The 27,695-nt window shown below is 40.0% G+C and overlaps 2 protein-coding genes across 7 annotated transcripts in view; one reads left to right on the top strand and one right to left on the bottom strand.

Annotated features, from left to right (window-relative positions):
* ANKRD6 (ankyrin repeat domain 6) overlaps positions 1-27,695 on the bottom strand; it is a 165,049-nt gene that overhangs the window by 4,169 nt on the left and 133,185 nt on the right. Inside the window, exons 4-16 of the mRNA XM_077812816.1 lie at positions 25,954-26,052; positions 17,822-17,920; positions 14,623-14,721; positions 11,326-11,424; positions 9,279-9,377; positions 7,409-7,507; positions 7,099-7,176; positions 6,699-6,803; positions 6,210-6,347; positions 5,827-6,006; positions 3,319-3,471; positions 2,644-2,757; positions 408-735 (exon numbers count right to left, since the gene is read on the bottom strand). Coding sequence (XP_077668942.1) covers positions 408-735; positions 2,644-2,757; positions 3,319-3,471; positions 5,827-6,006; positions 6,210-6,347; positions 6,699-6,803; positions 7,099-7,176; positions 7,409-7,507; positions 9,279-9,377; positions 11,326-11,424; positions 14,623-14,721; positions 17,822-17,920; positions 25,954-26,052 — 1,690 coding nt within the window. The remainder of the gene's footprint in view (positions 1-407; positions 736-2,643; positions 2,758-3,318; positions 3,472-5,826; positions 6,007-6,209; positions 6,348-6,698; positions 6,804-7,098; positions 7,177-7,408; positions 7,508-9,278; positions 9,378-11,325; positions 11,425-14,622; positions 14,722-17,821; positions 17,921-25,953; positions 26,053-27,695) is intronic.
* LYRM2 (LYR motif containing 2) overlaps positions 1-27,695 on the top strand; it is a 63,638-nt gene that overhangs the window by 13,774 nt on the left and 22,169 nt on the right. The window contains exon 4 of one of the 6 annotated variants that reach the window (XR_013345599.1): positions 6,908-7,254. The exons of 4 other annotated variants lie outside the window; for them this stretch is intronic. The gene's annotated coding sequence lies outside the window, so the exon portion shown is untranslated. Of the gene's footprint in view, positions 1-3,679; positions 4,058-6,907; positions 7,255-27,695 lie in introns of those variants that run through there. One more of the 6 variants, XR_013345601.1, reaches the window with a different exon arrangement.

Raw genomic sequence — 27,695 nt, 5'->3', positions numbered from 1 at the left:
TTTATACATATGGGGATAAGGTCCATGCACCAATAAAACAAATATAGCCGCTTCAATGGAAACTTGACAGTTTAGTGCACTCTTACATGGAAGACCCTGGGTTGGGAGAAAACCCAGCCCTCCACTGTCCCTGAAAGTGGTAGAAACTACATCTATTTTCACCACCTGAGGATTTGCCAAGAAAAATATAATAAGGTAAATTCCTGCCAACTAAGCCCTGAAACTTGAGTGGTTGCCTTGAAGGAGGCAACATGTTTTAACCAGAATGTGTGGAGATGGGGGAAGAGAGGTATTGATGACTGGAAGGAAAGCATACCACTGAAGTTAAGTAATCTTGGCATTTTTATTCCCTTGTGAATCAGCACATGCCTTTGAAAACTACAGCTAAATGTCTAACAAGATTATACCTGATACAGTGTCTTGTTCAACAGCAAAATAATGTGTTCCAAAGCTTTGTTCTGATGTCTGGACTCTACTCCTTCCCATGTCTTCTGAGAGACTATTTTGAAGTGTGATATAGGAATGCTGCTGTGAGTCCTCTGACTGTAGTGGGCTCTGGTTGGTTTTACAGTCCTTGGCACTATGGAGGTTCTCTGTAGCCAGGGTCTCGGTGAGGGACTCACAAGTGGACAGAGTTGATTTTGGTCTTGAAGATCTAGAATCTCCAGAAAGCTTCATCTCCAGATTCTGAATCTTTAACATGCACCAGGTTTTCAATTCATCCACCAAGGAAATCTGTGAAAGAAAAATGTTTTGCCAGATTTTAAGTCAGTATGTATTACTCCAGGTACAATCTTCAGTCCATCTACGATGGAGCTCACTATAATGTGCCTGTGCCATAGTAAAGTTACTGTTTACAACAGCAGCCCTCGCTGACAATCACTACACATCACAGTAAATGGTAATTTTCTAGTGACATAAACAACATTTATACACAGATGTTACAGTTATGCAAGACAGTGATTAGAGCTAACAGATTTTAGGAGAAAAAAGTCCAGATCAAACACTATTGGGTTTTTGGGGACAATGGTGCCACCTCTGATTTCTGTGCTTCTCTTGTTTTTGTGCTAGAAGAACAGATAATACAGTCACTTACAATCAAACGCTGGTTTTCAGGTTACAAAAATGCTTAGTATTAGAGGGCATTTGCTGATGAACATTTTAAAAATTCAGTAAGAACTGAATTATATAGAAAGAACAGTCCCTGTACGCTTCAGTTTGCCTGTTATTTATGTGGCACTGTGACTTTGTGCCATGCAAATAACATGTCCTTACCCAAACAGTTTACTAAGGGTCTAAGCCAAAATCTATTGAATTCAATGGGAGTCTTTCCACTGATTGAATCAGGCCCTACTAGAACAAGAATATATATTATGCTTCTTAAGTATAATTCAGATAGGAGATTGCCTGTTATGGATCACTCTTTCTTTTGGAGTATTAGAAGACTGAGGTTTCTTCAGTCTTCATGGAGAAGGCTCAGAGACCAGCAGGTAGAGAAGACAGTTTGATACCCAGGCCTCTTGCTATAAAACTTTGGGCAGCTCTAATTGTTGTTTCTGCCTCAGAAGTATGTCCTCTGGATAAAGTGGTTTTGGTGATGAGAGAGAGATCAACGGATTAAATGATCATCCCTGTCTCCATAGGCATATCTGGGCAGTAGTTATTTTAATATTACGCCCCTATTCTTGTTTATGGCAGCTTTGCAAAGTTGTGTCATGAAAATCTACCAGTACAGGTATGAAATGTATTTCTCTACTCTTACTGGGATTTTCATAATGAAAATACCTAGTTTTTACTTCCCTATCAAAAGAGAGTTACTAGCCCTCGGTGAGTGTGCAAGTAGAACTTTACTAGCATGTTTGTGGGGAGTTTGTACCCAAGAGATGGATTCAAAACAGCAGATGGGTATCTGCTAGAGGACAATAATATCTGTTCCAGTATTCTGTTAAAGAAATAAATCTAAGTAATAGTGGCTTATTTGCAGCAATGCTCAATTTGGGAAAAGTGTGGTATTGCCATAATGCTACAGGGAAGGGACTGCAGTCTTCTGCCTCTCTCCATGAAAGTGTTTTTCAGAGGAAGAGGGCAGGAAAAGATCAAGGAAAAGAGTGTTTGAGGAAGGGGATCGTCTCAGCGTACAGTGAAAAGATCACCTAAGGAGGAAAAAGTAGAGTATCCTTTTTAGGTTGTAGAAAGCAGGTTTAAAATTCCTTTAAAAAAAATTGTACATTTAAAAAATCATGCTTGGTCTATCTAAAAGACACTCTGGTGACAGAAGAACTAATAAAATGACCACCAGGATCAAGAGAGTAAAAGTTGAAAGGGATGTTCTTGAGTCAAATTTTCAAAATGTTGTGTGTTGTTAAAACTTCTAGTGATTATTTTAAGGAAAAGAATTCTTTGTTAAAAGTTTCCATACGCCCAACCCTAAGTTGTCAGAGCTCAGACCAGATTTTACCTTCCTGACTTCTGGAAACTCCCCAGCCCCACCAAAATAACCTGTTAAAGTCCACTTCAAATATTTCAGAGGGCCAGATAAGCATCCAGACGTTTCACTGCTTACTGGAACCAAACTTTCAACTAATCCATCCCTTACTGCTATTTATTTATGTTAATTGTGTGGAACAGTTGTTCCTCCCATACCTGCCGTTTCTCTCCCTCAGTTTTTTCAAGTTCAGCGTGCTGCTGAAGGCGATGAAGGCACTCTCTTCTCTCTGCAGACAGCCTCTCAGCCATTAACTTATCTAAAACACGGAGCTGTGGTAGAACACAAAAGCTCAGTTCAAAAGACCATGTTAGGAAAAAATCAGTGTACATCTGATAAATTATCATGAATCTTTTGACTCTCACCCTTCATTTCTAGGAACAGTATCAACTAGTATTAGAACTTGCTTACAAGAAGGGGGATGGGGAACGGGCACTCACGAAGCTGTACAATTAAAAGTAATTAAAAACTTGTTTTCACTGAAATTTTAAAGCATGATAATTTTAAACATTCCCTTCATTGAATCCCAACAGCTGCAGCATTGTCTTTAGTCTATCAGACCCTAAAAGTGAAGCTAACCAGTTCTGATTCACTATGCAAAGTGAGCACAGAAGGTCACCTGTACAGTTTATTTTAACTATTATTCTTCTCAGGACTCTGGCTTGTAACAATAGATCTCTCGGTGGAACATCATAGTTTAAAGGTCACAGGTGTGAATTAGATTTATTTATATATACATATACACACACACACACACAATGAAAATGAAAATATTTACTGAGACTTAACCATGTTTCTAACATTAATAGCATATCCCTGGACCATTTTCTTACTTGATGTTGAGTTTTGTTTTCCATCTGTCCCAGCTTGATATTCATCTTATCCTGCACTGTCCCAAACTCAGCTTTTATCTCCTCCACGGTTGCCTCCAGCTGATTCTCCAGTTTATTAATCAGTGGCTCACAACGACATCCATTTATTGGGGCCTGAGAGCACAAGGAATAGCAAAATAGCTTGATTTTATCCCTCTGTCCTATTAACACTCAAACAGTCAGTAAATTTTCACTACTTCTTCTATAATTGAACTTCCTGCCACCCTAGCTAATCTGCTTTGGTACTGTATTACTGTCCTGATAACCTCTCATGGCCTGCATGAAGAAGAAAACAAATATATGAAGTATATTTTGTTTGCAGAACCCCAGCCTAAATCATTCCCAATCTGATCTGCATGGAGCACTGTTGACTTCACTGAGACTCCAGATGGGTAACAAGGATCCATCTTGCAAATCCAATTACAGGATTGGGACCTGAGACCTAACGTTATGATTCTTATCGATGCTGTAAAATTGGGGAGGGGAGTTGTTGGTTTTGGGGTGTTCTTTTGCTTTTGATGCTATAAAACTGATTTGTTTTGGCTTCTGACTTTTCTTTAACCTGAACATTTTGCTCAGTTTCCTTCAATTGCAATTTAAAATCCCATATATATCATTGCATAACCCCCTTTGCTGCACTAGCATTCCTCTCATCCTCACCTGTCTGCTGGCAGCTTCTCTCACACACATCTCTTTGCCTTCTTCCTTGCAGCCTCCCTGAGCTCATTGGCAAGAACCCTGCTATGTCCAAATGTAAGTCTTTCAAAGCCCCACTCATGCCATGCTGCCTATAAGTAAATGTAACTGACATGTATGCAGATCCTTACTTCTTGTTCCTTTCCCTACCTCTGTCCTTAGACTGAGGGATTCTTGGAGCAGCAGGAACCATCCCTCATTGAACGTATAGAAATTGCCCAGCTCTTCCTGGGCACTACCATAGAAATAATTAAATAAATAAAATAACAACTCTGCCTCAGGTTTCTTTCTTGAATCCCACATCTAACATCAGAATAGTCCTCATTGTGCTCAGCTCTGGAATTTTCCAATCCTTCCTCCAAAGTTTCTACTTCTTGAGGCCTCCGGCCATCATGGCAACAGAGTATATGAGGTCTGCAATAGATGCTCTTCAATAGTTTCTGTTAAATTCCATCCTACCTTCTGATATACACGATTCCCCAAGTGCAGCAAGGGAGAATAAAGGTTTATGTTCAGATTCAGAGATGGGAAGCACTGCTTTCCTGAACGTGTCTTGGTACAAAACGCATAAAAGCAGCAGTAGTTAGATGGAATAGACCCATCAGATCAAAGTCACTTACATTTCAATAGGGGAATCACTTGATAATTTATTGCATGCTTTTGTGTTGTTCTAAAAATGGCTTTAAGTGAATATTTGCAGATTCACATTTAGGGGAACTATACTAAGTCAAACAAATGGGTGGAATATCCATTGCATATTCACAAGGTTAGCAAATTACAGTGTCTGAAGTGCAGTGAGTTTATGTGGTTTGGTATTCCCTGTTCACTAACCACTCTGCTCTATTTCATATGGGTTGAGTTAAATCTCAGTGAAATTGGGGAGGGGCATAACCATTACCCTTCATTTAAGATAGTTGTAAAGAAGCTATTAAAGCATCTTTATGGAACCAAGTAGCTGAAACAATAGGAGCTTCTACCCAACACAAAAGCACATAGGAGGCTGTTCAGGAATTAGAACTAGATGGGTTCAGGGGCTTTGCTGCATATTGTTTTAGTACAGGGACATGTCTGAGAAAAAGTAGGAGAAACACCACAGAAGGAGACACAAGCAAGCAGCAAGCCTGTTTAATTCTTCTTGTGTTCACAGAGAAAGGTCTTTGTTCGTTATTTGTAAGTAAGCAGGATTGTATCAAAGAAATACCTGACATCAATTTCTTCTTAGGGAAACAGCTTGCAAGACCCTGAATTTTGGCTAACCTTACAAGTCAAAAAGGGGCAACAGTATGTTAAACCCAGCCTCTAGTAATTCTTGAACTCCAATAGACACAATTTAGTAAAGAGAAGAAACTGAAACATAAAGGTATTGCACATATTCAGGCTTTCTGTTTGGACTGTAAACTCTTCAGGGCAGAGACTGTGCATTTCTTTTCATTTATAAAGCTTCTAGCTTTTCCTACTGGAAATAGGTAATAACATTCCAAAGTGGAAACTTGCAAGATTCTAGTGTCATTTTCAATCATTGTGTGCACCTTGTCTACAAATAGAAAATGCTTCATTTATCAAAACCTCTTAAACTTACACCACATGGTATGCATCAAACCACCTTACTGTTGCCAGGCTTCATTCTAAAATACTGGTGAATCCCATACAACAAACTGAAGAATTAACAACATAATACATAGTCAGAGGCCATCTCTGTTTCATTTCCTAACTGTGCTCAAATCCAGTTGGCACTTGTACTTCACTGATTTTTGATTGTGATAGCTTGTTTACCTGCATTACTTTACCATCCTTTCCACGATACAGTGTGTAAAGCTGGTAGGCTCTGAACTCATGTGGGGGTGGTGGAGATGAGCAACGATGTTTACTTCTACGATGCTTAGGTAAGCTCTGCTGCGGACCAAGGAGTGTCTGCTGGTCAGCTGGTGAAGCAGGGTCTGAGAGTGCTGAAATCTGAAACACACACAACATTCCCCAATTTACAAAAAAAAAAACCAACCCAATAAATGACTGCTGCTTGGAATCTGAGAAAATTAGCTGACTCCTGTCTCAGACCGGAAGGCTGGAGAGATGGTGTACTTACCCCTTTGCTAGGAGATGGGAACTCTGTATTGTTTAACAGTAGTCCCTCTCTGTTACTTTAAATTTATTGGTACCTTTTCTCTGGGCTTTTTCTTTTTGTTATTCTTTCCTTTGGGCTCTGGTGAAGTTGACCGTGGTTCATCTTTCAGATCTCCTTTCTTCTGAGGCACCTGGTCACTGCTGTGAGTATCCTCAGCAGCTGACACACTGCCCTATTTAAAACAGAGACAGGGAGTTGTGAGGGCTTGTCTTTGCTACATCCCTAATTTTAAGTTGTTTTGCACAGTAGTGCATAGAGAATCACCACCAGAGGGTCTTCAACAGCAATGCAAGATGCACTGCGCTGGCCAGGGTTAACAGTATACCTTGCTCTGAGCATCCCTAAGAATTATAAAGCTGGAAACTTATATAGGATTGGTTGCAGTCAGGGACCTGTGTGTTTCTCCAGGTGCCTGCTGCACAGCTACACAAAAGGTGAATTCAGTGCTGAAGGATTTTCTTGTAATCGCTAGGTCAGTCTTCCCTGCCTTTTAACACATTAAGCTGGAAATGCTTGGCTGTACCTTACTCTGTACCACCTCATCTCTTGGTACAGACTGAGCTCGTCTTTCCTCCTTGAGTTTTTCTCTCTTCTTTCTAAGGCTTCTTCCACGGTTAAAGCGTAAGACCTGAAGCAAGGAGGCATTTCCAATCAATAACATCATCACTTTTTCCACTGTCTTATTACAAAAACTGGGTAATGAGACAAGCTTATTTATTTGCTATCCCACAGAGCCTTTTTAGGGGGACACACTCTTCTAATTTGCCCTGCACATCAGTGCACAAGTGGGCATTTAAGGCGGTGGAACCCTAGCAACACTGGAACCCAACTGCCGCGGTGTGTGCGCTCCAGGAGCTATCCAAGAACATTCCTGCCAAAGGGTGCTCTGGGGTTTGTTACTAATAAAGACATTTATAATGTACCTGTGGTGCCTTAGCAAGGAGAAGAGCAACGTCAGGATTATCATGCTGTCTAGCAACCTCTAGAGGAGTCTGACCTGCCTGAAAAGAAAAAAAAATACATTATTTCCTTCAACTAGCATCAAAAAAATAAATTTCTGAAATATCTCCCCTAAAGTCAAAGAGTTGTGTGTGTGTTTGTATAAAATAATCAAGCATTTTAATTTACTTAACAGCTAATGTCTACATATTATCAGCCAACATTTGAAAAATCTGCAGAAAATATCTCTGAAACATTATCATAAAGAATCAAAGTAATTCTGCCTGTACTTACATTGTTGACAATTGACCCATCAGCCCCTGCTTCCAGTAAGAGTTTGACCACCTTTTTATGATTTAAAGCAGCAGCTACATGAAGTGCAGTATCTCCAGTCTGAAATTTACAAAGTAGAATACAACATGCTAGCAGACATCTTTGATTTGTATGTACTGCATTTCCAGTTTCTTTGTGCCCCTTTATGGTTCAGTAGGTCCAAATGTAGTGACATGAACTGAACTTTAATAAGGACTGATCAACAGAGAGGCAGACTAAGATTTGGGCTAAATCACATCATTTTGAGGAAGGCAGCTAGGGTTGGGATTAGCCATATTCCTATTAAATTAACTGATCCATGTGAATATGCTCACAGAGGAAAATTATGTTGGAGACCCAAAAGCGCTTGACCCAAATCTGTCCTCAAATGCAGGGGTGCAACATTGCTGAGGGCAGAATGTTATAGTGTATCCTCATCTCTGTGACAGTTTTATAGGTTTGATTATCTGGACTTCGATGCCCTGGTGTTATGAACATATGAGCCACTTCTTGAACTTGACAGGCTGGAAAATGATCTTGGATAAACTGCAATAAGACAGTTTGTTTTTTACTTGATATGTTGATGTTTCTTAAAACAACTCTTAGAACATAGCAACCTAAGTGATTACACAATATATACGTGGTCAGAGCACTAGAGCATTCACTTCACCTTTGGACATGTATTGCAAGTACAAATGAAAAACAACTTTGGTACCACTGAACACATGCAACACAGATAACATATGCTTGCCAGCAACAATTTAGGAGAATCTGGCACTGAAGACAGATATGTTACAGGTCAGCTTTAGGCTGTCTGGGTAATATTGTGGAGTACAGGCAGAATGGTTTCTGCTTGTACCATGCTAATCCTAGTCAATATCATCACTCAGTAACTCACAAGCAACTAAATTCATCCCCCTAAACAATACTGCATATTAATGTATGAAATTGCATAGCCAATTTAAATTGGCTGAAACCCATTCAATTTGCTGTAATATTTTCCATTTGAAAAACAACATTGTACATACAAATCAGAAAACATAAGTATGATCCTGCACTATGCCTATACGGAAAGTGTCTCAGTAACATTAGTTTGTAAAGTACCATATAAATTATTTTTCTTAGCAGATTTAGTACATTTTTTTAAATGCACTAATCCATTCTGTTGTACCACCCAGCTAAGCTGTTCAGTTGGGGCAGCATTTGCTTGTTTCTCCTGTAAAATAAACCTGGATGGTTAATCCTCATGTAGCTTAATCATTCCGTTGTACTTAACACAAGTTTTCCTTGAATTTTCCATGTTTTTGCTTCCCACTAAAGCAATAAGGACTGGACAAATAGAGAATATACTACAAAATGTTAATAAAAATGTAATTTATGTAGCATCATAAATCGCCTTACAAACATTAACCAGTTCTGCCTCTCTACACTTCTGTGAGGCAGGTAATATTATGATCCCTCCTTTACCGGGGAGTAAACTGAGGCACAAAGAGGCGAAGTGTCTTGCCCAGTGTGATCACACCTAGTGATCACAATCTGCTCTAACCACTAGTTCACTCCTGTTTCCCATTTAAAAAAAAAACAGAAATATATTTCTATATAGCATAATAAATAGAAAATGTTATAAATTAGAAATGTAAATGCAGCAACATGTTCTGAAATGATAACAAACCACAGGCACCCCATTTCTTTAAGGCTATTCTTAGAAGCCCAGGTATCTTTAGATTACAGTGAAATGAACATTAAAAGGGAGTATTTACAGTGGGCCCCATATGTGATCAATGGTCCCTCATTTCAGTTATTAGCCTTATAAAAAGGGTGCCTGGCTGCAGTGAATAGTTCATGCACTGACCTGGTTCTTTTCATGGACAGAACAGAAAGCACTGAGGAGTACCCTAATGATGGGCAAGTGATTATAACGAGCAGCAACGTGCAAACAGGTATCTCCTGCCTGCAAACAGAAATAAAGCTCTAAGCATGTAGTCACAATAGAAAAGCTAATGCTTGTCAGGGTGTTTGGGGATGAAGTAAGCTATTTAACACTGAACTGGAGATGTGGTGAATGACATAGAAGCATCTTTATTTAATTGTTTTTTGGGATCAAATGGCTTAGCTGCTTTATATTTTTACCTCTGAATTTGTATGGAAAGCCAGTGAAACCAAGCAACTGTTTCTGTTATTGTACAATGGGGAAGTGCAGAGGATGTATCTCAAGGAAGCTATGGACTAGATTTTCAGCTGGTATAAACTGTCATAGCTCCATTGAGGTTCTGGCCCTATGTTCCTTATATATAGCCAGCACTGTTAACTTCTTCTTAGCATATGTGCAATATGCCTCAGGTGGCATGTGACCAGGATTCATCACCGAATTTGGTCCACTGGTTGAATCATTAGCTTCTCTGGCTCAGGCTGGGTACTGATGGGGAGTGCGACATAAATGCTGATCCACTCCCCCGAGCACTGTTAACTTGGAAAGGGTATTGACTGCCCTAGACCTTCAACACATCTCAAGCATTACACCATTATCAACCTGAAACAAATGGGGAAAACATTTGCTTCAAACAATGCTAAAATTACTTAGTAGAGGAAGTGGATGGAGAGGTGGTGGAGAAATTATGCCTGGTAGGAGGGGTCAGGAAGTAGCATATCCTAGGGACTTTTTTGAAAAGCCAGTTCTAATACACCACATGCTATTTGGTAAAGAATGAATAATCATGGCTGGAAAGATTTAGCAATATCCAGAGCGGGGGTGTGAATTCCAGTCAAGGCAAGGAAATGCCCCTTTCTATTTCTGTGTTGCCTTTTTATTGCATGTGTGCTAGATGAGTTGGTTGGTTCTACTGAAATCAAAACTAATGTGAACTTTTTATAGTATCTCAACATAATTAAAATGGGACTCGTATGACCTTCTACAACAGGGTCACCAATATAGACACACACAATTCACAAAGTTCTTGGACATGGGCTGGAAATTCTATAATGGATGCAAAACGCAAGGCCTCAAGCAGTTAGAGTACAGTGCTCTTTTGCAGGCTTTGCTATGTTTAAACTCAGGTATATCTGGCTCCAATTTTTGTTTTGTTTTGTTCCTGTTTTATGCCAGATCCCCAATAAAGGGAGGAAAGCAGTTTGAAAATTCAAAACCATGTGAAGTTCTTTGGTTTGATAGATGAGCCCCTCCCAAGGAGTGTCTCTGAAGAATTTCCTTGGACTCTTACAGAACCCTCTAAAGATTTCCACTTTTCAAACACAGGGGAGGACTCCACCTGCAGACTTCTATTACAGTATTCGGGTGGGGCAAAGAGGATGGATCTAGACTATTTTCAGTGGTAGCGGATGACAGGACAAGGAGTAATGGTCTCAAGTTGCAGTGGGGGAGATTTAGGTTGGATATTAGGAAAAACTTTTTCACTAGGAGGGTGGTGAAACACTGGAATGCGTTACCTAGGGAGGTGGTGGAATCTCCTTCCTTAGAAGTTTTTAAGGTCAGGCTTGACAAAGCCCTGGCTGGGATGATTTAATTGGGGATCGGTCCTGCTTTGAGCAGGGGGTTGGACTAGATGACCTCCTGAGGTCCCTTCCAACCCTGATATTCTATGATTCTCTGTCTTCAAAATGAGCAACCAAGGATAGCTTGCGTTCAGGTGCATGTAACAGCAGAAAACAATGCATACATCTTTAATTTTTCTGTCCCCCTCCCACTTCAAAACGGTTATAAGTAAAACCTTCATTAGTCTTATCACAAAACATTTTTAAACCCCACTGTTTAGTCACTTAGTTGTTATTTTCCTCCCAGCCCTCATAACAAACAGAAAGGCAAAGTTTGATATTTTGAAAGCTGTATTTCCACAAGCTGAAGAAGAAGAATCATTTTAAAAAATTTATTTTTTTAAGCTTACATTATTTTTGAGATCTGCCTGAGATCCTCCAAGTAACAAAACACGAGTACTTTGGGAATGGCTATTTTGGCAGGCCAAGTGCAGAGGTGTGTTACCTGCCTTAGGAAAGAGACAGAAAAATACAAAAGCCATCTTTAGAAAATGGACATAAGTCAAAAAACAAAGCAAGCAAACACTACCACCCCATCTCAATAAACGTGTGTCTCATTGAAGGTCTCCACATTTGTGCTCTGACAAAACAAAGGTGGAAGTGAATTCTAGACCCCGGGATCCCTCATGGAATGCCCGGCTCTCCTGTTTACACCTGGAGGGGCTGTCAGCTCACATATGCATATATGTGCGTGTTTATGGGCACAGTGTGAGTAAATATGCACATGGTTACATTTGTCTTATAAATGTAATTCCTGTTTCTTTGCACAAAGAAACATGCTGCTCCATGGCTTTGTACTTTAATTCCTGAATGAAAGTATGTTTGAATTCCTGTGGTCTGTTAGGTAATCAAGGGTCAAAGCTATTTCCAGTCTATTAGGGTAGTTATGGAAATCAGCACATGTATAGATAATGGGGGTAGAGTGATGGTTTTAGGCTGTAGAGAGCTTGTATATTTACAATGCATGAAAGTCTTCAGGCAGAAATAGGAAAAGAACTTGGTGAGTTACTAAGGGTCCAGAGAAAAGCAAAGATGAGTTTTGTTACAGGTGGAAGTTCACATGTGGAAAAGTTTGTGTGTTTATTCTTCTGAAGGGCTGAGGGGTTTTGTTGGCCTGAGAGTTTAGGGCTTGTCTACACCAGTGAGGCAGGGTTATTTTATACTAACTGCAATTTTTTGCTTGTTTTTTCAATAAAATGGGCTCTGTCCACATGACACAATTCTTCTTTCAAATTAACTGGCCAGTTAGTGTAAATTGGACAATCCACTTTGAAAATGGCTTGAGTTCATTTTGAAGTAAGTTAGTGCAGAAGAAGGTTTGTGTGGACACATCTGCATTCTAGATTAATTTTTCAGTCCCTCCGATGGTATCCCTGACTGCATTGCTTCACTCCATGCTGGCTGACAGCAGTTTGAAAACGGGCTGACTTGCAAAAGACATGAACCATGGGAGACGAGGAAAGGAATCCTGGAAATCTGCTGCTGTGAACCCCAAGTCACAGAATTCTAGTGGCTTCAGGAGGGTATCCTATAGTGCACCATCAGAAAAATCCCAGAATACATAGAGACCAGCAGTGGGGAAAAGCACCATGGGATACCTGCCTGATATGTTGAGAGCTTATTTCAAAAGAAGTCAGTGCTGCGTGTGCACAATGATTAAGAGGGAAGTATGTAGTAAAAGCTGTATGGATACAATTATTTCGGAATAGTTATTCCACAGCTGTTAATGTGCACAAACTTAATCCAAAAGCACACACCCACACACACATGTAGACAAGTCCTTAGAATATTTGTTTTGTTGATCTTTGTCGTTGAGCCTGCAATAGGTTTGCTTGGATCTGAAAATGTGATCAGCTCAAGTAAAAGGGTTTTAGGCATTATCAGGCTCCCTGCTTCTTTTTCATTCTCCTCCCAATTATCCTCCTTTTCATGTCTCACCTACTGCTCAAACACCAGTCATCGCTTGCACATTTTGAATTGGAAGAACTCTTAGAGGAGTCTTAAGTCTTTGATTCAACATTACTGTGTAGTGCAGTTCTGAATACAAGTCTCTGAACTGTAGCAGGCATTACAGATTTTTTTTTCTCTGAACAAAGTTAAATGAAGAGATTTTTTCCCTTGGGTTATTCTCTGAAGAGCCTGTACAGTTCTTTCATTATTATCTGTTAGAAGTGTAAATTCGAGCAGCAAGGCAGAGAAATGAGGCTGCAGCACTTTGGTAGAAATTCACAAAAATTACAGAGGAAGCACAGGGAACTTAGAGCTCAAAGAGTGGACCTGGCTCCTGCTCCTACTGAATGGCAAAACTCCCATTGACTTTAGTGACAGGAACTGGACTCAAGTTGTACTGATTTGGAAAAAGACACCTCTGATTTCCCAGCCTCCTAAATATGACCGGAAAGCTACAGACTGTTCACGGATGTAAAAATGCTAGTACTGATCTCACAGAATAATGTTTGCCATAATGATGCATCCAATGAAGTGAGCTGTAGCTTACGAAAGCTTATGCTCAAATAAATTGGTTAGTCTCTAAGGTGCCACAAGTACTCCTTTTCTTTTTGCGAATACAGACTAACACGGCTGTTACTCTGAAACCTGTCATTGTATAGTTTAGTTTTACCAACTGTAGTTCTTTTGAACTGTTGGCTTATTTCACAGTTTTATAGACATGTTTACTGAAATTGTATGGAACGTTTTTTAAAGGAAAATTACAAGGTAAAATAAGGTTTCAGAGTAGCAGCCGTGTTAATCTGTATTCGCAAAAAGAAAAGGAGGACTTGTGGCACCAAGTATAGAAGCTCTACATTCCTGTTGCCTGTAACAACACATAGTGATGTCCATGAAATCTGACTGCTCAACTGGCTGAACATTCCCAACCTTAATTTAGCATATATTGCCCCTTGCTGGTTTTCAGATTATTCCATTAACCTTTTGACTAGTGAGTGGGGAAAAAAATCTCCCAAGGGTATTTCATTTTGATCTTAGCAAAATTGTTTATGTCACGGTATATTGCACCAATTTATGATATAATTTTACAGTCCTCACTTGGTACTCTATGTTTGTGTTATAAAATATCTTGTTTGCAGTTCTGGTGGGTCATATATTCAGTTCTCCTGAATTGCTCATAAGATATTATAATAGAAAGAGAGAGACACTTGGAGTTCCTCACAAATTTTTAACAAGACTAAATCCTGGTACATTAATGGAAACATTGTAACAAAAGCTATACGGTTTTCCTTGTTTTGTGGTTTATGCATTCATTTGACTGTAACTTCTGATAAATTGGATTTTAATGCTATTTCCCTATTAGTTCAATTAATATTCATTTTAATCATGCCCATCACAATGAATCCACTCAATATAAATTAGGACACAGCAGAGGTTTCTCTAAGAATTCCAGTGTTCTTCAGCCATAATTAATGTATCATTCAAAGGATTACTGAGCTCCTCCTGTTTCAGCTGTCACAATACAAAATTTCCTCATGGTTGCAGTGGAATCATCCAGGCATAATTAATTCAAAGAGAATGAGAAATCCCACGAGGAACTAGACCACCACCTGTTGAGAAATGCCATTACCAGAGATCACCACCAATGAGAAACAGCCATTTTACATCGGAACTGAAAGCTCTTTCTACATGCATCTCACCTTGTTTCTGGCAAGAACATTAGCGCCTGCTTTAACGAGCAGTTTGGCAGACTGACTGAATCCATGCCAACATGCTTCATGAAGCGCTGTATTCCCATCCTGAAGAGCACACACACAAGAGCAGCAGTTTAGGGTGTTGTGTCCACACATACAGGAATGTTACATTCAGAATGTAAGTGCTGTACCCCTCTTTGGGCATTAAAAATCATTCCCTTTTCTTGCTATCTAATTCTGTTTGGGGATAGGCATATGTATGCTAGACCTAGGCTTAAACAACTTCCATGGGCATCCTCCTACTTTCAACCCTCCCTGCCTCTAGTTCACCAACCCCTGAGTTCCTAACCAAGCATAACATTATACTGACATGTGTGCAGTATGTGCTCCATTGCTTTTCTTTGTTGGCATCCTTTCATCTGCAAGAGATGGTGGGAATTGCAGCCTATGATGTAGATGGTTTCCTTTTCAACAGTTAGAATTAGACCTGTTCATGTGTTTGTGATTAACTTGTCTTCCAGTGGCTGTCGCAGAAAGACTATAAGCCCTAAAGATAGTAACAGCTAATCAAGAATTGTCCTTTAGTGACCTGTATTTGGAACAAAAGGTGATGGGAATTCTCTATGAAGTTCCATACAGTATGATTTAACTGATGACTGTGGTGGTGTTTATATAGAATCATAGAAATGCTGGGCTGGAAGGGACCTTGAGAGGTTCTCTAGTCCAACCCACTACACTGAGACAGGACCAAGAAAGCCTAGACCATCCGTGACAGGTTGTGCAATCTGTTAAAAGCCTTCAATGATGGAAATTACACAACCTCCCTTGGAAGCCTGTTCCAGCACTTTGTAGTTGGAACGTTTTTCCTAATATCTAAGCTAAATCATCCTTGCTGCATACTAAGTCCATTACTTCTTGTCGTCCCTTCAGTGCAGACTGAGAACAATTGATCACCATCATTTCTATACCAGCCCTTAAAATATCTGAAGACTGTTATTAGGTCCCCCCCTCAGTCTTTTCTCAAGGCTAAACATGCCCAGTTTTTTTAACCTTTCCTTATAGGTCAGGTTGCTAAACCTTTTATCATTTTTCTTGTTCTCTAGATTCTCTCCAGTTTGTCCACATCTTTCTTAAAGTACGGCACACAGTACTCCACATGAGGCCTCACCAGTGCTGAGTAGAGTAGGACTGTTATCTCCCATGTCTTACATACAACACTCTTGTTAATACACCCTAGAATGATTTTAGCCTCTTTTTTGCAACTGCATCACACTGTTGACTCATATTGAATTTGTGATCCACTGTAACCCCCTAGGTCCTTTTCAGGCAGTACTGCTGCTTAGCCAGTTATTCCCCATTTTGTAGTTGTTTTTCATTCTTATGTGTAGTACTTTGCACTTGTCTTTATTTAATTTAATCTTGTTGAATTCAGACCAATTCTCCAATTTGTCAAGGTTGTTTTCAATTCTAATCCTCTGCTCCAAAATGCTTTCTACCCCTCCCATCTTGGTCTCATCTGCAGATTTTATAAGCACACTCTCTCCTTCATTATTCAAGTCATTAATGAAAATATTGATTAGTACCAGACCCAGAACAGGCCCCTATGCACCCCAATAGATACACTCTCCCAGTCTGACAGCAAACCAGATAACTGTTCCTTAAACCCTATTATCCTCTATCCTTTGCTTTCAAATTGGTTAACAATTTTTTTCAGTATCTTTCCAGGTATCAAAGCTAGGCTGACTCGTCTGTAATTCCTTGGGTCCTCTTTGTTTCCCTTTTAAATGCTAGGGGAACTTAGGTACTATGTTTCCTCTTCTCCAGTCCTCTGGGACCTCAGATGTCCTCCATGAGTTCTCAAAGATAATCGCTAGTGGTTCTGAGATTGCCTCATCTATTTCCTTAAGTACCTTAGGATGAATTTCATCAGGCCTGCTGACTTGAATATATACAATTTATCTAAATATTCTTTAACCCATTCTTTCCCTATTTTGGCTTGCTTTCCTTCCCCATACGTACATGGCAATGGGTTTTTACACTGTGCATAGTTGAGAAATGCAGTGAATTCTCACCAGGGCACATACATTTGTGCTACAGGACTGAAGGCAAAAAATAAGATCTGGGGGTGAAAAGGGTATCCAAATACCATCCCGGAGAGGGGTAAGGGTCCTATCAGACTTTTTACTTTCATTTTGTTGCTGGGTCTGCAGACACCAAGGAAGTTCAAGGGCTGGGGAGAAGACTCTCCTGAAACCTCATAGAGGTGGCTAGTAAAGCAAACCCCATGGAAGGCTTTTGCTTTATAGTTTTGGATGTCTCCCTCTGCCTAGAGCTCAGCTTCTGACCTAAGCAGAGAAAGAGAGAGAGAATGTGTGTGTGTGTGTGAGTGTGTGGTTAGTAGATACTGGCTTTTATTAATAGCCTTATCTAAAATGTGGATTAAATAAAATCTGAAGTAGAATATGAGCTTTCACGTATAGACCTACTTAGCTCATGTTTTCTCTACAGTCCAAAGCACTTCCTAGAGAATCAATATTGCAGCACTACCCTATGTATTGTTGCCCCCAGGGTACTATTTAACTTGATTCTCTATCTGATTAGTCTAGAAATATATTGGGAGTCAACTTGACGGGGTAGTGGTACATTATGTTGCTAAGCAACCAGCACTTTTTATTGCCCTGTCTGGCCACATATATATTACTTAGTTGGGCAGAAGCATCTCTGATTATATCAGGTAAATGACTTCCAGTTGCAAATGACAAAGAAATGATTCCCTCCCTAACTAATGATACCTCTGAAGAGGTATCAACATGGTTCCTTCACAGACATTCAGTTCGTATCTTTGCTTAACAAACAGCACTGCTCAGCCTCCACTGAACTAAGTTTTCTTAGTAGCACTACACGCTGCCTCACTAGCTGGCTGATTCCCAGTGTTTCCTTTGAAGCCTGTGGTCTTTATCATATTGCCAACAATCAGCATCATGAGGAGAAAGTCAGACTCCTGGCTCAGAGATGATCTACTTATGTCAAATGTAAGTAAAACAGGAGTATATTTCCAAAGGGAAGTGGGGTTTCTTATCTGCATAATTGCTATTAAATTCAAATTAAATGGTTTACTCCAGAGTATAAATTCTAAACAGCATATTCCAAAGAATGATAATATTACAGTCTAGTGCAGTTATTATCCAACAGGTCTTCTCATTACCTTGTCTTGTCTGTCCAAAGCGCAACCCTCTTGAATGAGAGTTGCTATTACATCTGTATTTCCTACAACAGTAGCTCGGTGCAAGGCTGTCTGATCACCCTGTAAAAAGAAGCAATTTATTTTAATCAGTGCCTGTCCCATCTAATTTTGAATCCATATAAATATACACATACTTTATACAGATATCATACACACATTCCATATACTGTAACTATATTTACATCACGCATACCATTCAAATATTGGCTGTTGTTGAAAGCAATACCAATAAACTACAATCATTAAGGTTTCCAAGAGTAATGGAACCATTATATGGTTTACTATTGCAGACTAACAGTTTAGTATCTTTAATTCCTGAAAACACCTACAGCTCATTGTTACAACTTCTCACCAGAAGACTATCCCAGATGCAATATGGGGGTTACTTAGCACCTAGTTTAAAAATTATTACAGCATTACTAGATAGCCAGTTTAACATTAATTTTCGTTCCATACTTCCAAGGACCAACAATATCTAGGGAAGAAAAGGGCATAGAATTAAGATCTCTTAGTTGTATCTCATTACATCAGTCTTACAAGATCTTATCTTTGTGCTGGTTTGTTCATTCTCTGCAGCTATTTTGAGTCTGTGGTGCTGAAACAAATTCCATGATCTCAGCCACACAGTGAGAGAGAAAAGACGTTCCACAGTACCATACAGGAGACCTGGTTCTGATTACCAGTCAGAGCCTTTCGCTTCCCAGACTGGGAATCCTGTACAGTCCAGCTCACCTACATGGTGTTTGCCAAAACAAATGAATAGAAGAAATGTGGAATGTGTACAGAAAAGGAAAGTCTGGAGACAGCGAGAAGTAATAATCACAAAAATGACTTGTCTGATACAATCAGTAACCAGATAATGACAGACTATAATAAAACACTAAAAAGTGAAGATTGCCATGTTTTTGTCATACTTGACTGCAAGTATTTAGATCCAGATAACTGAATATAATTGGGGTAGTTGAATAATTGAATAGTTTGCTCCCGTACAGAGGGTGCTAGACAACTGGCAGGTGAGTTATAAATTGTTCTTAAGGGGGCTGTTTTTTTCTAGTGAGATTGAAGACATTAATTTTTACAGCAGTATTGCCAACCCTAAGCATTCAAAAATGCCGCCAATAAATGATGAAATTGGTTTAAAATCATGAGGCTGATTTTTAAAATAATACATTTTGGGTTAACTATTTCTTTTCTGTGTTTTGTGGCTCCAGGGCTCATGTTTTCAAGCTTTTCTCCACTACTGTGAAAGCTAGAATTTTTTTTAAACAAAAGCTAAGATTCTCATATATTTACATGGCTCCAGGATCTGAGACCTTAAGAAAAACACCAGGTATTGCAAGAGTTGGTAATACTGAGTATTTTAAATATGTCTGAACTCTTCCATATTTCCTTAAATTAAAGCCAAAATAAAAAAAAAAGTAATCAAAAACCCCTAAACTGAAATAACCCTAAGAGACTATATCTCATTACAATTTTATGGGTCATGTATTTATTGACAACTATTATTATGCGGCAACCACATGTTCAGGGTCTAACTGACTGCCACATTTGTGATCAGAAAGGAATTTTCCCAAGGTCAGATTGGCAAAGACCCTGGGGGTTTTTGCCTTCCTCTGCAGCATGGGGAACGGATCACTTGCTGGTTTGAACTAGAGTAAATGGTGAATTCTCTGTAACTTGGTCTTTAAGTCAAGATTTGAGGACTTCAGTAACTCAGCCAGAGATTATGGGTCTATTTCAGGAGTGGGTGGGTGAGGTTCTGTGGCCTGCAATGTGCAGGTGGTCGGACTAGATGATCATGATGGTCCCTTCTGGCCTTGAAGTCTGTGAGAAGATCCAACAATGTCACAGCATTCTAGGCTGCCACCGATATTGCTAATGCAGCATAATATTAACTTGAGTAGTATGAATGATGCACAGACCAGTTTATTCTATCATTAAAATAGAAAGCAATTCATCATTTACTATTGCTATGACACATTTACAAGGCCCAAACTGTGAAAGACATGATAATAAAGTATACAGTGAAGTATACAGTGAAACAGCATTTGCCTTAAAGGTCTGAAACATTCTGTGTGACAGAGTTCAAATGGGAGACAAGAATGGAGTGGACCCATTGTAGCTTTAAATAAGGATCTTCTCATAGTGCTAACTCAATTCATTTTTGTTGTTACATTATTTTTTCCTATTTCTCTTCTGACCCAATTAAAGTAATTGCAGTTAATTAAACAGACATTTAACTTACTGGCTTTTGGGAGATAACAGCTACTCCTGTGAACATTTCACTTTAATTAAAAAGAAACCAATAGCTGAAAAGCAGATAAGCTCACTTTTCACGGCTGCAGCAGCTGATCCAGCTTGGGACCAAGCCATTCTCCAAGCATCCCACTCTGCCACCAGGCAACATGGGCCAGCTTGCTTAGATTGTCTCCAGGTAGTGAAAGCATTCTCCAAACACAGAGTGCTCACTTATTGAAGGTTGGATCACGGAAATGTAAGTGCCACGTGTGCTCAGATTTGAATTAAACTGTGTTACCACTTTGATCCTAATCATATTCTACTCAAAGGCACAAAGAGACTAATTTTACTCAAAGGTTCTCAGTCATTTGCAGGACCCTTGATATTATAGAAGACTTTTCTCCTTAAGTTATAGAGCACCTAAAAGATATATATTATACTGAATACATATATTGTTTTAACCTGCCTTTCCCCCCATTTGTAGAATTCTAGTGAAACTATTTTGTCTTTTAGGACAAAGCTAATATCAGGATGCCTTTATGTGGTCAACTGAAAATTTTTGTTTGGTTGCTTTTATTTTGTGCATCAGCTTCTCTCTGCAAGTGCAGAGTCTGAGCTTTCAAAGCAGTGTAATCACTGACTCACATTTCTCTTTCTGCATTTACATTTTTCACATTGCCTATCTCTTTCTTTTATTAAAAAATATCTCGTCTCCAAAGAGCACTTGCCCGAGCCCTGTCTTTAACAGTGAGCATTCTAGAATGCGTGACAGGATACTGTTCTGGAAATTGTTAGAAAAACAATACCTATAGTGCATATTGATTTTGTAGACAATCAGTTAAGTGTATAAATCTGAAGCAAACACTTTATGATCTTGTTTGTAAGTGACTTGCTTACAAGGGACAGTTTGCAGACTGCAAGATCAGTAAAAATGAAAAAAAGAGAATTATAGTGCTGTTGTATAGGTGCGACCTTTACCACGATGATGGAGGAGATTTGCCTGAACTGAAACATTTAGGAGCTAGATTCACAAGGGAACTGAGCATTGTACCACCTAAGGCCTGGTCTACACCTAAAAATTATATTGACCTATCTACATTGCTCAGGGCTGTGAAAAATTTCACACTGTGTGACATCGGTCAGCCTATACCTGTAGGTGCAGGTAGGTCAGAGGAACAATTCTTCCATTAACCTAGCTACTGCCTCTCAGAGAGGTGGATTAACTACATCAATGGAGAAATCCCTTCTGACAGTGTAGGAAACATCTACATTACAGTGCTACAATAGCACATCATAGCTGTGCCGCTTTTGCATAGACATGGCCTAACTTTTAGGCATCTTGCCATAGGGGCCCCAGAACAGGGGGGGCCAAGAGGCCATGGCCTTCCCACTTTTGAAAGTGGACGGATGGGCCTGGCCCCCTGCTCCTCCTCTTCCCCCTGAGGCCCTGCCCAGGCTGGAAGCTGAAGCCTGGCTTGGGTCAGAGGCACAGGGAGCCTGGACAGCTGTGGACCCTCCACCTGCCTGGGATGGGGGGGGGCCCGAAAGCAGCTGCTGGCCCATGTCCCCACTCCTTGGGCCCCCGCCCAGGGCAGGTGGAGGGTCCGCGGCTCCCCAAAGCTGCCCGGGTGACTCTTACTATGGCCCGGCTGTGACTCTTCAGCTCCTGAGGCCTTGCCCCCAGGTCAGAAGCCGGAGCCGGGTCAGGCTAAGAGCTGCGCTGGCAGCTGTGGAGCCTCCATGTGCCCTGGATGGGGGGCCTGGGAGCAGGGAATCGGGCCAGGGGCTGCTCTCAGGCCCCTTCACCCAGGGCAAGTGGAGGGGCCCGGGCTCCCTGACCCAGCTTCTGCTTAGCTGGTGGATGGGGTCTCAGGGGAAAGAGGAGGGGCAGGGGCAGGGCCATGGAGGGGGTGGGGCCTCATGGCCCCCTCTCGCTGTTAGGAAGAATCCATCACCCCTGCCTCATCTCCTAGTGGAATTCATAACCTTGAGTTTGGGACCCAGGCTCCCTATACAATGCAAGAGGAGAGTTAGGCACCTAAGAATGGGATTCAGAACAGCCAGCATGCTGAGAGGTTTGTGAATTCACCTAGTTTGTGAATCCCACTGGTGCTTCAGCATGATCTAATCAAGGCACTTCACTTCTTCCATTATCTACCAGAACCTCAACAGTCACATTCTCTTCTTTACTGCCTCCATCAATGCTATCATCTCCTTTAAGGGTGAAAGATTGGATACTCCTTCCAATCTCACTTGTTGCCTTCTCCCACCACTCTATCTTGCTGTTTACACCATTCACTGCCCAAGTTGGTCAAATTATTTGTTGTGAACAAAATATCCTGCCCCGGGAGTGTTGAATTAAAAAAAAAAAAAAATCAATAGAAAGATAATTATCTTCACTCCTGAGACAAAACTGCTAAGTTTGGAAAATTTTAACCTTTGAAATCAAAGAGTGAACGGCAATGTTTCTTTAGCATATTGCTAATTAAAATCGGAAGGTTTAAAATAGGGAAAATTATATCAGTAAGAGTACAGTACTCCGAATAGCATCTGAATATTTCAATATTCTAAAGTAGTTGAATCAACCATTCATGGCTTTCAAGCATTTGATGTGAACTTACTACTCTCTTCTCCCTTGCTAAACAGAGAGAATCATCATGAAATCACAATAATAAGCATATTAATCTTGGACAATAGTGATAAAAGGCCAGCAGAAATGATCAAGGCAAGAAAGTATAAACATAACTAAAGGAAATTAAAAAGTCAGTTATTGGAACTACAGAAGGCACTTTGCATATTTACATTTTGGTTGAAATAATTTTAAACTTTGGGTTATGGCCCATTTGTGTTAGTTTCTTCAACTTAGATTTTCACATGGGACTCCCAGAAGTAAAATTTCATTTTTTTTTTTAAATGACATACTTTCCATTGAGATAGTCAGAAAGCTTTCAGTGGGATGTCAAACGAGGGGTAGATAATTTTATGCAAAGCATCAAGAATGAAACCCAGCCATGCAACCATGCACCATTTTAGGAACTCTAACATGCCAAACTGCCAATCCAAGATTGTACATGCAGCCATGTCAGAGGGAAGCTCAAGGCAAGATTGATGCACAAGATTTCTAACCTCCTTCTCTCTTTCTGATCTTCTAGGTTCCTTTCTAGCCTTTCTCCTCTGGTTTTTCTCATCTTTTTCTTCCTTGATTCCTTTCACCAGGGCAACTTTCTCCTTGACTATTTCTGAAGTATGTGCTGTATGAATACTCATTGACCAATCAGAGTTTGCATTAGCATTCCAGTAAGAGTTTGCAGGATTGGCAGGGAGAAGGAAAGAATTAGTTCCTGGAGTTGCATACTCTACAGAGCTGGTTTCCACAGGTTGAAATTCATAATAATCCCACTCCAGGCCACTGGAGGTCATTCTTCAACTAATTCTCATGTCTCTTAGTGTTTTAAAGTACTTCATCTGCAGAACATGAAGTTAGTATTTTAGTCTCTCCACAACATTTAGAATTATCCTCTTCTATTCGCCATGCGGCAGATGGAAAGTTAGTCCTTGCATTTATGAATTAGCTATAGATATTCAACTCAAAATTAAAATTTTGTTATTGGATTACCCCTGTCTTTTTAAAAAAATGAAATAGAACATGGATCCGATTTTTAAAGTTGCAGGAGGATAATTTGCACATGTAATCACAATAATTAACCACATTTCTAGTTTGTTATTAAAATTAGTTACAGTGCTTGGTACAGCAACACACTGTGGTGAACTAGGACTTGGAGAAAGTTACAGGAAAAGTGAATGAACTGAATATATCTGCAGAGGAGTAAGACTCACTCTTTGGCTGATGTAATGATAAATTCCGATTTACAATTTTCCCAGCATGCCTACTTTTATCAGTTTCTTCAGAATGCAATGTTAGATGTACATATAGCACAGATTTTGTGATAACAGCATTCAAAAAATGCAAGTCCCACTGAGAAAATAGTTCATTTTCTTTTTTCCCCCCAAAAATCCCACCTGGTAAACAAATAATTGGCATAACTTGGATTCTCAGAGTAGTTACTTTACTTACAGGAAAGCTGACTGTACTTATATACTTTCTGTAATTTTGTTATAACAACAATACTCTGCACTTACTGTGTACATCACCATTCATGGGGAGGATCTAAAAACACTTGACAAATATGAATTAATCAAGCCTCCCTATACATCCGTATAGCAGGTATTAGCCCTATTTTACAGAGATGCAAACTGTAGCAATGAGAGGTTAGGAAATGGAATTACTGACTCAAGAGCAACTCCCTTAGTACAAGAGCGGTTGCAGAAAAATCAAGGTTACAAGCCTACCAGAGACTATCCTAAGTTTCACTGTCAAGTGACAGCTGGAAATAGAACCCAGCTGTTTAATAGTGAGATTTTTGAAGATATTTAGGCACCTAAAGATTCAAATAGGTGCCGTAGCGGGAGTTTCAGAAGCACCCAACGGGAATTAGAGGCACCTAGGTGCTTTTGAAAAAAATCACACTAGGTTCCTATCTGCATATTCAGGCACCTAACACCTTTAAATATCTGGCCCTTAATGCCTAGTCCTGAATTCTAAGCACCATAGCACATGGCCTTGCTGACCACTAAATAGTGACCTAAATAGTGCAACTATGCGGACATCACTCAGGTCAGATCTACACTACACACTTACTTCAGTATAACCACATTGATCAGGGGTATGAAAAATCCACACCCCGAGCAACATAGTTACGCTGACATTAAATTCCACCCTCCCCCGCACCCTGTAGATAGCACTATGTCAGTGGGAGAGATTCCCTCACCGATGTAGCTACTACCTCTCATAGAGGTGGAGTAACTAAACTGATAGGAAAGCTCTCTCCCATCAGCTTAGAGCATCTTCATCAAAGTGCTGCAGCATTTGTAGAATGGACCTCTTGGGTCAGAGACACAAGTAACAATGTTAAGACTCCTGGGAGCAGGGTCATTACTCCTATCCTGAGTTGGAGCACCACAGAAGAAATTAGAGGCAAAATTACAGTCTGTGAACGGGAGTCAACAATGAATCTGGACAAATTTATTTCAATCTGTTAAAAACAATTCAGCCTAACTCCTTGTTTGTTAGATAATGCAAATTGATAATGCAAATAATTCCAATGTCTCATCATCTAAGCAACGTTTTCTCTAGCATTCATCTCTAGCATTATCACTGTTTTTATAGAAAAACTGAGAAATACCAATGATTTACTTTTTGAAAACTATCATTTGCTAATCGTAAGGATGATCACAAATAACTTACACTATTCATTTATCATCCCAGGTTATGAGACACAAGGAATAACTCATACCGCAAGCATTACACTGGTAGCCAATTTGCTGTGGTACTGTACAGTACTTCAAGCCAATTGCTCATTTTCCTATGCTCTCTGGAGAAGAGCTTCTGCCTTTTGAAGTCCTCTCTGTTGCAAATATTTCTGGCAGATTGTATCACGTAAAGTGTTTCAATGGGACTCCCGTGTGACACAAATGAGCTCATATTTCCATGTATGTACCAAATGGCAGGCAACATCCTCTATTGCTACTCACTCAGGCCTGGAGTAGAAAGGCATCTTTTAATGCTCTGCTACAGCTTGAAAGTAAGGACCAAGCTACTCATCTAAAACTCTAAATTTTACTATGACTCTGATACAGTTTTACTTGTTATGCTTCAAAGTTAGAATAGGTGGGAGACTGATTCTGTTCTAATTTCATCCCCACCTTTAAGAAGCAAAACTCTAGCTCTGTTCAGAATTTGAATCATTGATTGGAAGAGCAGGCCCCTTGGTAGAACAGTGGTTGCATCTACTTACATCATCCTGAATGTCCAGGTCACAGCCTGCCTTCAGCAAAATCTGCACAACACGGAGATGCCCCTTATAGGCAGCAAGATGTAGAGGGGTACGGCCATGCTGTGAATGAAGAGAAAATACTGATTTTTGTAGATCACTGGTTAATACATAGTGTTCATTAAAACTTACGCCCGGCATTTCTTTTCTTCATATTGGTCTGTCCACACCTCTGTCTGGGAAGCCTACTGTTTAAAGCTGCAAACTACTACAAACCTTTACATGTTCATTTTATAACAGGACTTCCCTTATTGTGTGTGTGTGTTGCAACTGCCTACTTCCTCTCCTGCTTTCTGCTTCATTTGGATTTATTGGCACCAGCCTTGAGACAACACCTTGTTGCAATAATATAAGTCTACAATAAACTTTTTTTTTTTTTTTTTGCTTCTTACAAACTCTGATCCAGCTCTGCATTACAATTCTACAGTAGAACTTAATCAGTTTTTTGCTTCTGTCTTTTCCACTGGACAACCATTGAGGACTTTCAATTCCACTACTAACACATCCCCTTAAACACCCTTCCAAAAACACACGGTATGGCAAATGTGCTATAAATCATTATAAAGACAGTGGTAAAGTCTTGCAAAAGAAATAAGCACTAGAAGACTGATGTTTATGTCAGCAGCTCCCCTTTGAAAGAATGACAGATATGTCACATCTAGTGTTGCCACCTTTCTAATGGCTGTAACTAGACCCCTGAGGCCCTGTCCCTGCCCTGCCTCTTCCCTTGAGGCCTCATTCCTTCTCCACCTCTTCCCCCAAGGCCCCACCCCTGCATGCCATGTGCCACCACGAGCCACACAAGCAGCCTGGTCCTGGAGGCAGGGATGGCTGCTGCTGCTGCACTGTCTCCTTCCTTCTGCTTAGGGTTGCCACAGATTAAAAAAATGGACATTGTGGCTTGTCCAATGGCACCCGGACACACAAGCAGAAATCTGAACTGCCTGATTGAAAAATGGATGGGTGGCAACCCTAGTCACGACAAGTGACTCGAGTTAACATATGTGATAGCCAATCCCTTACTGCCTATAAACTAGGAACAAATGTCTCAGTCTTTCAGATATCACTTATTTTACTACCTTACTAATCCCTAACCCATATAATCAGTGTTTAACACAGTATCTATCAGAAGCCAATCCACAGTTCAACTGGGGTCAGGTCCCTTGATGGCTACACGGAACAGGAAAGTTTTAATTAGGAAGATGCAGAAATGATGTACAGTTTCCGGGGATAGGAGAAAAGGAAAGTAAGAGCTGACTTTAAAATAAGATTTTTTTTAATTAGGAAAATAGCTTTTCCCAGCAAGTGGGTAATAAAAGTCTACATTAAAATGACAAGAGAGGAACGTTGTTCAGTTTTAATTGCACCCAACTGGATTATCATTTGACAGACTTTAAAATGAGAACACGACAGAAAAAATGGGAGCAGCTGCTGCTCCTAAGGAAGGCACTGGGATATGTGTTTTAAAAGAAGGTTCAAAGTGTAATCATACATTAATAGGTTCATCAGTACAATAAAGAAGAACGAAAATAAGGAAAAAGAAAAGGAGTACTTGTGGCACCTTAGAGACTAACGAATTTATTTGAGCATAAGCTTTTGTGAGCTACCGCTCACACTTATGCTCAAATAAATTCGTTAGTCTCTAAGGTGCCACAAGTACTCCTTTTCTTTTTGCAAATACAGACTAACACGGCTGCTACTCTGAA

Source organism: Eretmochelys imbricata, chromosome 3 (assembly GCF_965152235.1).
Source record: "Eretmochelys imbricata isolate rEreImb1 chromosome 3, rEreImb1.hap1, whole genome shotgun sequence".
Taxonomy (NCBI): Eukaryota; Metazoa; Chordata; order Testudines; family Cheloniidae; genus Eretmochelys; species Eretmochelys imbricata.
The sequence above is the reverse complement of the archived record's forward strand: the minus strand, read 5'-3'. Positions and strand labels throughout refer to the sequence as shown.